This window comes from Triticum urartu, chromosome 3 (assembly GCF_003073215.2).
Source record: "Triticum urartu cultivar G1812 chromosome 3, Tu2.1, whole genome shotgun sequence".
Classification (NCBI taxonomy): domain Eukaryota; kingdom Viridiplantae; phylum Streptophyta; class Magnoliopsida; order Poales; family Poaceae; genus Triticum; species Triticum urartu.
In genome coordinates, this window is record NC_053024.1 from 669,753,063 (window position 1) to 669,763,972 (window position 10,910).

The window sequence follows — 10,910 nt, forward strand, 5'->3', positions numbered from 1 at the left end:
AGGGAGGGTCCCTGCGTGCTTGCTTAAGCCCGGAGCTCACCGGTTGGAGGGTGATTAAGGGCTGCACGGGACGCCCGCTCCCGCTTTCCCTTTCTCTGTTCCCTTCGCTTGATGGAAAGGGCAGGGCAAGAAGAAAGGAAAGCCGAGCTCGCCGATGGCGGTTGAGTGTGTTTCACGACACCGGCCGCCTGCCACTATATAACCGCCAACCGCCTCCCCCTTTCCCGCTAGCTATCATCCCGCACCCGCACGAGCTCAACCACTCTCTCTCTCTTCTACCTCTGCTCCGTCCTCCATGGAGGGGCGAGCGAGTGTGTGAGTTGAGTCTGACTTGCATGTGAGCCAGCCTACAGCGAGCACACGGCCCATCCTAGACAGAGAGAGAGAGAGAGGAAGTAATCTTGCTTGCTTGCTTAGTTGGGTTGGGTTGGGTTGTGCTTTGTGTGTGCGTCTATGGCGCTGCCGGCGGAGAGGCGGACGGAGGAGGCCGCGGGCGTCGGCGGGTGCCGGGCGCCGGCCGGCCAGGGCGGGCTGCCCATCGGGTTCCGGTTCCGGCCCACCGACGAGGAGCTGCTGCTGCACTACCTGCGCCGCAAGGCCCTCTCCTGCCCCCTCCCCGCCGACATCATCCCCGTCGCCGACCTCGCGCGCCTCCACCCATCGGACCTGCCAGGTACGCTCCACTTACTCGCCGTATCACTGACCAACGGAGCTGCCGCTGCCGCATTGCGCTGACTGTTTGCCATGTGCGTGCAGGCGAGGCCGACGGCGAGCGCTACTTCTTCCACCTGCCGGCGACGGGGTGCTGGCGGAAGGGCGGCGGCGCGGGCAGGGCGGGCGGCAGCGGCGTGTGGAGGGCCTCCGGGAAGGAGCGGCTGGTCGTGGCGCCACGCTGCGGCCGGCCTATCGGCGCCAAGCGGACGCTCGTCTTCTGCCGCCCAGGCGGCGCGCGCACCGGCTGGGCCATGCACGAGTACCGCCTGCTCCCCGCCGGCCTCGCCGCCTACGCCACACCCAAGAGCCTCCACGCCGCCAAGGACTGGGTGGTCTGCCGCGTGTTCAAGAAGGCCACGCCAGCGCGCCACGGCACAGCGGGGCGGCGTAGGGGGGACGCCGACGCCGACATGACACCGGCGTCACCGTCCCCGGCGTCCTCCTGCGTGACCGAGTCGGGCATGGAGGAGGACGATGATGAGACCGCCTCTAACCTGGCGCGGCGAGAGGATTAGAGCAGCTGACCTGACCTCAATCATGGTCCCTGTAATTTTCTAATGAGTGCCCCTTTAATTCGTCGATCTGCTAATGTGGTACTAGTCCGTAGTAGCAGCAGTAGTAATCATCAGCCCCAACTTATCAGGAGAAACAAACCGAGCTCAAGCAATCAGCAAACCGAGCTCAAGCAATCAAACACCTCACCATGTTTGACGAGTGAGCTGAGACTGAGAGCTCACTGTGAATCAAAGAGTTCATGTTCCAACGTTAAATTGGAGTTCTTTTGCTCGTGAATTTCAGCTTCTTGTACAAATCGACAAGTAAAGAATGAACTAGGTAGCGACTGCAAACAGCTACAGTAGAAAACAGAGGTGGTGCAGAGAAAGCAGGGCAGAAAGGCGTCGGAGCTCAGTTCATGGAGGCAGAAAGCGGACGGATTCACGAATTTTGTGATAAGCTACGGCTGTGCGTGCGTGTGCGTGCGTGGTGATGATGGCGCCACTGAGTACTGATCCAACGATCGATCGACTGATTGGATCGGATTGGATACTCGAATCCACTCAGACCCAGTCCGGAGATGCCTTTCTTCTTCCTCCCGACGCCGGGCCCCCGCCGGGCGACAGGAATATTTCCAGCCATCAAAAGGGGCCCCCGTTATTGGCAAGAGGAATAGGAATCCCGCCGGTCGAACGAACGAACAATTTTGCTTCCGGCCATTGCCGCTTCAGCCGCATCGATCCCGAGCATCCCGTTCCGTCTCATCTCACTTAGCTTCGAATCATATCGAAGCCGAATAAGAGGGACAGATCTGGGGAATCAACCGAGAGGACCAAGACCTCGACCGGACATGCGTTCGCAGTTTCACACTGTCACTGTCTCATTCTTCTTCTTCTCCGGGCAGCTAATACTGAGTGCGGACTACTTTTTCGGCGGTAGTGGCGCTGGTGGCCATGGCTCATACGCTGCCAGCTCCTTTTTCTGTATGTGGGTTGCCCGAGTCGGCACGCACCTGGAGTGCAGACTCTAGGGCCTGATATCAGAAAATTGGGTATGATGCAGGGCGTGACGCGCGCGTGACGAGCGGGTTGCTTGCATGCGTGGAATGGTTGAGCGGCTGCCGCTGAAGCCGACGTGCTGCAGCGACGCTGTTGCCACGACGGCAGCAAAGAGAAAGAGAGACGTGTGTGCGTGCGTGCGTGCGTGCACTGTTGTGTTGGAGACAGCTATAGCTAGCTTGCAGCACAGGGATCGGATGCCGCCTACGGCTGATCCGAGCGACGACGATGGACTCGCTCGCCGGAGCCGGCTGGAATTTGGCCCGGACCGCCGCCGAACACCGCTGAAACTGAATAGCAGCAGTACGGTGCCTGCCTCCTCTGTCTCTGCTGGTGAAATGTTCGGAGAAATGAAACCAGGCGACGTGAATTTTCTTTCAGGCAATTGAAACGGAGCACGGCAGCCGGCCGCGTCAGTGTCGTGCGACGGAGCGGGCGGCGGGGTCGAATCCGTATTTAAACGGCGGCGGTTACAGGCTTACGGCAGCCGCAAGCACAGCCGGGTCGAGGTTGACAGCAACACAAGACAGGGACGACTGAGGCAGCCTGTCTTTTCACGAGTGTCCGCGCAGTTCACGCTCACCGCCGCGCCGCGCGCGCGCACACATCAGTCACCGGCATCCGCTCGCTCAGGCCAACTTCACCGCGCGACTCTATCATATCCGCTCCCGTCCGTTTGGAGTAAAAGGGACAAACGAGACGGCCCAGCGCGCGGGCGCAAACAGACTTTTGTCCGCCTTGTGTCCGCTTTCGACCCATCCCCGGTTCAAAGTTGTGTCGGTTTTGCGGTGAAACGGACAGCACGTGGACAGGCGGGACACGCGCGCTTGTCCTCCCCTGGCCCGCCTGTCGGTGGGAGAAACCAACCCCCCCCCCCACGCCCATTTGGCGTCATTTTCCCTAAACCCTCTCACGTCCCTCCCGCTGCCCCCTCTCTCCCCCGTCCATGGCCGATGCCCCGCCGAGTTCCGGTGACCTGGCCGTCGACCCGACCGCAAAGGTGAAGAAGAAGGCGCCAAGGAAGCCGCGTTCGGAGTGCACGCCGGAGGAGATCGCCAAGTTGGACGCGGAATCGGCGAAGAGGAGGGAACGGAGAGCGGCCGTCAAGATCAATGCCGCCGCGGCCAAGTTCGCCGCCCAGCGCGAGGAGCTGGAGGCCGCGCGGCGCAAGGCCGCTGCCGACGAGAAGGAGGACCTCGTCAACAAAGCGCACGCCATCCTCATGCTTGGCATGGGCCGTCCGGCGGGGTTCCATGCAGCGGCCGTCGGCCCGGCGAGCACAGGCTCGTCGGTCGCCCGGCCTACGCACTGCCAGTCGCCGACGTCGCGCGCCACGCCCATGTCGTCCGGCTTTCCTCCGCCCAGGCACGACGGCCAGACCCGTTTCTCGACGTCGCCGGACGTGGGCTTGTTCGCGCCGTCCACACCACGCCCCGCGGCCGTCATCGACCTCAACGTCACGTCTGGGTCCAGCAGCAGCGGGCGGCCGTCCGTCGAGATGCAAAGAAAGCAGGCGCGTGCACCGTTCACGGGCACCATGCCGGCCCCCCGCGTGTTGTTTGACAGAATGCCAACCTCAACGCCGACGGTGGACGACCCCTTCTACAACCAGTACATGGAGGACGTGATCTTCCAGGGTGGGCATGGCCGTGCCTACGACCCCGAGGAGACCCAAAGTCAGGATGGCCGCGCCCAGTACGTGCCCGATGAGGAGGCCGACGACCGTGCTGACTACGACCATGGCGATTCGTGGCATGAAGACGACGACATCTATGTCGAAGGTGAAGATGAAGATGAAGCCAATGATGTTGATATTAGTGGCGCTCCATTGTTCATAGACGAGCTCACCCAAAGAACGGAAGCACAAAAGAAGCGGAAGAGCATTCGCACCGGTTCATATACACAAGATGAGGACAAATTGATTTGTCAATGTTGGATGGAGATTAGCCAAGACCCAAGGACCGGCGCGCAATAAAATGGCATTGTTTTTTGGACGAGAGTCCACAAAACATTTCATGAAAGGAAGATGTTTGAGCCCTACCAAATTACAAGCAACCGTGGCATCGGTTCGATTCAAAAAAGATGGTTGTTCATCCAACAAGAGTGCAACAAGTATTGTGCCGCATTTGAGAGCGTTGAAGCACGACCCGTGAGTGGTCTCGGCGTTGGGGACATGGTATGCTCTTCTCTTCCTAGCCCTTTCCTTGCTACGGCCATGATACTTCGGCCGTGTATATGTTTGCATGTTCACTTGTTGTTGATCATGTGGTGTAGGCATTTCAATCTTTGAAGGCATTCAAGGCCCGGCACAATGACAAGCCATTCACTCTTACGCATTGTTGGACGCTCATCAACAATTGCCCTAAGTTCAAGGATCAATACCGTGAACTTTAAAGGAAGAGAGGCAAGAAAACGGCCAAGTTCGTCGGAGGTGGGGATGGCGAGGCGTTGAAGAGGCCGAGGGGCAAGACCAACTTCAAGGTGGACGACATACGTGACGCCTCAACCATGGCCTTGCATGAGACTTTGCATGGCATGATGTCACATAAGGATGTGAGGGACGAGAAGAAGCGGCAAACCAAGGACGAGCAAATGAAGCAATACCTAGATCTCCAAAGACAGAAGCTTGAGATGGAGGAGGCGCCAAGAAAAGAAAGATAGACATGGAGGAGGCGGCCCGGCAAAGGCAGCTCGACATGGAAGAGGCCGCCCGGCAAAGGCAGCTCGACATCGAGGCCGACAACGTCAAGGCCAGGCAGAGGCAGCTCGACATCGAGGCCACCAATGCCGCCACCAAAGCGAAGGAGGTGGCCCTTGCGATCATGAGCGTGGACTTGTCAAAGATGAGCGACAAGACGAGGGCCTGGTTCGAGGCCAAGCAGAAGGAGATGCTCGACGCCAAAGGCCTGAACTAGGTCGTCCGATCGGCGTGGCCGTTCTTTTTGGAGGCTGGCATGGGTGCCGCCCGCCCGCTGGGCCACTGGCAGTGTGCCGGCCAAAAAACATTCACTTTGGAGGCCGACTGTGTTGCCGGCCGCTGGCTGTGTTGCCGGCGAGGACAACTATTCATTTTGGAGGCTGGTTGTGTTGCCGGCGATGGTCGTGTAGGCCGTTGGCTTTGTTGCCGGCGTGATGAACTGGGGTCGTGAACTGGGGCTTGTCATTTGAAACGTCTCTTTTTTTATTTTTTTAAAAATAGACACGGACAGGATGGGGCAATAGGATGCGTCCGCGCGGTGGGCGCACGGCCACCGCATCCTAGGACAGGCCCGGACACGACCCCAAATCCCTACCCAAAGGGACAAAAACAGGGCAAAACGGACGTCCGTTTGGGGTCGCACGGTGGAGTTGGCCTCACCGCGTGACCCATTTCTACCCCAAATGGTCCGTTTGTGTCTGTTTGGGGTAAAATGGACAAATCAAACGACCCAACGCATGTGAGCATACGGACGTTTTGTCCGGCCCGTGTCCGCTTTTGCCCCATTTCCAGACCAAAGTTGCTCTCGGTTTGGGGCCAAAGCGGACAGAAAGCGGACGCCTTTGCGTCCTCGTCGTCCGCCTATGTCTGCCTCGACCCCACATGTCACTCTCTCCTTTTCTGTACCTGGCCCACCATGTGCACCCACGACCACGACGTATGGGTGAAAATGGGGTAGTAGCACTGCGTGCAGCGAGTTTGTGCGGCCTCTGTCCGCCGTTTGTTTTCCTTATTTCTACTCCATACGGACAAAATCCGGACAAAATGAGTATAGATTTAGAGTCGTGCGGTGGAGTTGGCCTCACACACCCACACGCGCACACACAGACACAGTGATTTGATCCTCGCCTCTTGCTCAGCTCGCAAGCAACAGTGTCAGTGTCGGCGCGGAAGCTCCGGCTATGGCGTGCACTGCTGCACTGCGCGCAGGGAAGCTCCCGGACGCAACCGGCGACCAAGACGACACCGGCGCGTGCGTCCATCTGCTTCTCGTACCGACGCACGGAAAGGAGAGGATCCGGTCTGGGAGCTGGAGGTTCCTTGTAGGGGAGTGTCAGCTTGGAGCACACACAACTTTTAGCACGTAAAGTACAGATCTGGTACTGCCTTGATTGGCGAACTAGGTTTGCAGCGGCAGTGAGGAATTAGGGCATCTGCAATGCTATCTTCTAGTAAAAGACTAAAACAGACATTGTATTTGTTCGTGGACGTAGACGTCTGTGCACAATGATACGTAAAACGGACATCTAACCGTGCCCACATACATTTCGATGCCAATTTAAAAATCAGACGAATTTCACGCAAACACGAAGGAATTTACTTATAATTCGACATAAGTTACATAGAACAGCCGATATTTCAACCGTTCAACTAAAACCTAAAAACACTAAAAAACACTTGTGGTGGACAATGACTCTAGTGGCACCACTGCCGTCGTCGTCGTCGAAGTTGTCCTCCTTGCTGCGGAAGGGTGCGGGGGCGCGCTAGCCCTGCCAAGCCGCCGCTTGGCGCTCGCAGATGAGACGCCCCGCTTCCTCCTGCATCGTGTGGAGGGCCGCCGTGGCCAACACCGTCCCTGGCCGGGGAACCTTGCCTTTGCCCCTAGTGGCGGTGCCAGGAATCATATCACGTGTAGTCAATTGGGTGTTGTGTAGTCAAATGTATGAATTTATAAGATTTTGTTGCCTGATTTCTACTTGCTGTGATGTATTTACAAAAATCTGTGTAGTTAATTGACCTCACAGATCAAGTGTGGCTTCGCCACTGTTAGCCCCCGTCAATGGCGGCAGAGACGATGACAGTGTCGTCTAGCTAAGAGACCACTCCTCCTGATCCTGGCGAGCTCCATGTCGAGGCGTAGTTGTCGCCGCGCCACCATCTCGACGATGGTCAGCGATCGAGCGCAGGCCCAGGCCACCGCGAGGTCGGGGTCCGTGAGGACCCAAGTCGGCGCCTTGTCAAACTTAGCAAAGGTTGAACGGCGTGCAGCATTGCGCAGTGCCGTCTCCCTAGCCGCCCTTTCCTTGTCCTTCATGAGACTCCACGGCGAGGAGGAACCACAACCACTAAGGTAAGGGAGGAGGCGCCCCTGCAACTTCGTGATCATCGGCAACACCACGTCCTTCAGCACCACGTTTCTTCTTCTACATGCGTCGATCGATTTGACCGTCGCGATTGTGTGGGGGGGGGGGGGGTAGGGGACGCCGTCTCCGCATTCACGGTAGCGACGACCGCTACTCCTAAGGACTGCGTTCCCGAAGCAACTGCTCTATCATCACATCCATTTACCGTACAAATTCATCGTCCATGGCCCGCCGCTTCAACGTATAGGCGTTGCCGCGACAGTGGCTGCTCCTCCACATCACCGGAGGAGATGATGATCTCCGCCCTCTTGGAGGAGCTGGCGGCCGTGGAGGTTGAGGAGCCTGGAGAGCGACAACGGCGCCAAGATTCAGATCGCAAAGTTCTGGAGCTGCCGCCGCCACCTGTTGGCGCGGAGAGTCACAACTTGGCATGGTGTGAAGATGGTGGTGTCTGGATGGCGTCAGAGCGGAAAGGATCGGGGTCGGTGGGAGTGGAGAGGGTGGGCGAGGAGAGGGGTAGCCGAGAGTATTGTACGGACAACGCTGAAGTCCTGCTTAAATAGGTGCGGTGAGGTGAAGGGACGGGAAGTCGGTTTGAATGCGATGCAGCGGCTGGAGTAGGCTTCTCGGTCACCGCGTCGGCTTTGAAGCGGCACCACCCGCTCCTACGTTCACGTCGCTCTGACAGACATCAATATTGTGGAGTCACGTTCGATCTGCAGCGGCGCTGACCGGCATTAATGCACGGTAATAACTTCACACGGGAGGGTTTATGGTAAGCCGGGGTGTGGGACACGTACGTGACAACGGCCCGAAAGCCGCAAAGGTCCTCTGATTTGCATTTAATTTATGAGATTTCGAACACCTAAACCCGTCGGTTGATCGATGAAGTATCGCATTGGATGACAAACTACGTTCGGACTATTTGGTCTGAATGGTTCTGGAGAGGTCCACGTAAAGATACCTTACTCACGCGAGAAACTAGTGTAGGAGTGGTTGACGTGAAGGTACAATTGAATGAACGATGGAGGCAGGCACATGGGCAGATGGGCAAGCTGCTGCTGCCGCTTGACTTGGATGCGTGGAGAACTGGAGAAGGCAACCCATCGGTTTAAGTAGAGTTCCTTGTCAGTCTCACTCATTATCCTCTATATTTAACTAGAGTATCATGGTCTGTTCGGTCAGAAAGAGAGGGTGCGCCCGACCAATTGAGTTTCTTGTAGTATGCAAAAGCTATTCTTGATCAAGGTTTGTCAACTTGCCAACTTGCCATCGGTGTCAAACCATAAGGACGCAAGCACTAGCGTAGGCTAATTCAGCTGTCATTGCATGCCACCGAAACCCGAGTATCTTTCAGCCCGACACGCAGACTTAGATTAAGCGCCTTTGCACTTGTGTGTGCCAGTGTCCAAGTGAGCGATATATATAGATAATTAGCCAATCAGTCGGTGTCTAACCTAATGATGCCGTGTGATGATGCTAAATTAGTGTACGTGCATGCGGTGGCACGTTACTCGAGGCAGCCGGTCGAACGAAAGGCTAGGGAGAAGAGCATGGTTAATAATAGAGAAGAGTTGTCACGTTATCTACAGCCAGTCTAATAGTCGGCATGTACAATACTTTCTCCGTTTCAAAATATAATGTGTCCTCAGTTTCCGTGCTTTAACTGACCATATATTTAACCAACGAGACCGACTGTGGTCGGAGCAAAAGTTATACCAGTGAATTCGTATTCAAAAGAATTTTTCAATTATATAATTTTTGCGCCTACCGCAGTCGGTCTCGCTGGTTAAATTTATGATCAAAGTTGAATCTCGGAAAGCGCGGGCGCACTATATTTTGGAACGAAGGGAGTAGTACATTTTAATTGTGTACTAGTTTATAAATAGTTGGCCCACCTTATACAACCTCACAAACCGTATTGGGTCTCGTGCTGCAGCTGGTACTAACTAAGGCTACTCATAGTGGGGAGTATATATACTAATATATGATACTCCATCCATTTCAAAATATGATGCGCCCGCGCTTTCTGAGGTCCAACTTTGACCATAAATTTAAACAACGAGACCGACCGATTGCGGCGGGAGAAAAAAATATATAATTGAAAACTTCTTTTGATTACGAATTCACCGATATAACTTTTGCTCCCGCCGCAGTCGGTCTCATTGGTTAATTTTATGATCAAAGTTGAAGCACGGGAACATAGAAAGCACTATATTTTGGAACGAAGGAAGTACTATTTTCATAATGCATAATATCATACAGTAGTATCATAGATTATCTTATTTATTGTTCTATGCATAACACAAAGTAGCATAACATTTAATATGATACATTATCTACATATCTTATTCTAACCCTCTCTCTCTTCTTTAATTCTCTGCCACATCAGCGCGTTTACTACTCCCAAGTGCATGATAGTAGCTAAGATATCACCACTATGGCCAACCTAAGAGCTCGCTTCTCTTCTCTCTCCTCTTTTCTTTCCTTCAACTAACTAAAAATATAATATTTTAGTCCTTATAGTCATTACTAGGAAAATGGCTATAGATAGGATTGACACTAATGGCGCACCAGGAAAGTAGTGCGCCACTACTATATACTAATGGCGCACCAGTTGGTGATGCGCCATTAGTGTGGAAGACACTAATGACGCACCAGAAAATAGGTGCGCCACTAGTGATAATTTTTTTTTCATTTTTACATACATACTAATGGCGCATCCTACCGAAGTGCGCCATTACTAGTTCTAACTAGTAATGGCGCACCAGACAGGGAGTGCGCCAGTACTGAATTTTTTTATTCTTTTTTTTTGCAAAACTACTAATGGCGCACCGCCTCACAGTGCGCCATTACTAGTTTAAACTACTAATGGCGCACCCTGTAAAAGTGCGCCATTAGTATATATATATATATTTACTTTTCTGCAAAACTACTAATGGCGCACCACCTGCAGGTGCGCCATTAGTAACCAGGGTTACTAATGACGCATTTGCAGGTGGTGCGCCATTAGTAACCTGGGACCCTAACAAGATATTTTGGACAGCCACAGCTACCCACTCACTTTCCCCACTTCATTCCCTCCACCTCCTTCTCCAAGCTTTCGGCTGTCTCCTCCTCCTCACCTCATTTCCACCATAGATTCATCAAAATTAAGTGGTGAAATTACTTTTTTTAAAAGGTAAGTAAGGGGAAAGCTATCTTCATGATGTAGATCTACTTTTTTTCTCCCTAGCTCGCTCCAACAACATGCACATGCACTTTTTGTGGCCTAACTAGATCTATGTATGTTTGTGGTGTTGCATATATGTTTGTGTTTGCAGGTACCGGTATTTGAAATGCGATAGTTGCCAATATTTTGCCGGAATGTTGATTCATTTCCGTTTCGGCGAGAATTTTGGCACTATGCATTCTTTTTGGTCTTATTTTTAGGGAAGGTCATGCCAAATTTTTTCTTGGTTCTAAAATATCGTTTTGCTCTACCCCGCAGGTGACCATGGTCCGCACGATGACCGAAGGCATCGTGAATAGATTTTTGAGCTCCGCGAAGGCCGAGATGCTTCAAAAGAACGAGAGGGAGAT

General features: G+C 54.1%; 1 protein-coding gene across 1 annotated transcript; it reads left to right on the forward strand.

Annotated features, from left to right (window-relative positions):
• Positions 1–213: 213 nt before the first annotated feature.
• On the forward strand, positions 214–1,506 carry LOC125545811 (NAC domain-containing protein 83-like). Its single transcript, XM_048709846.1, has 2 exons — positions 214–673; positions 757–1,506. Exons 1-2 carry the CDS (start codon positions 454–456, stop codon positions 1,227–1,229), a joined length of 693 nt encoding a protein of 230 aa, XP_048565803.1. The 5' UTR covers positions 214–453; the 3' UTR covers positions 1,230–1,506.
• Positions 1,507–10,910: the final 9,404 nt, after the last annotated feature.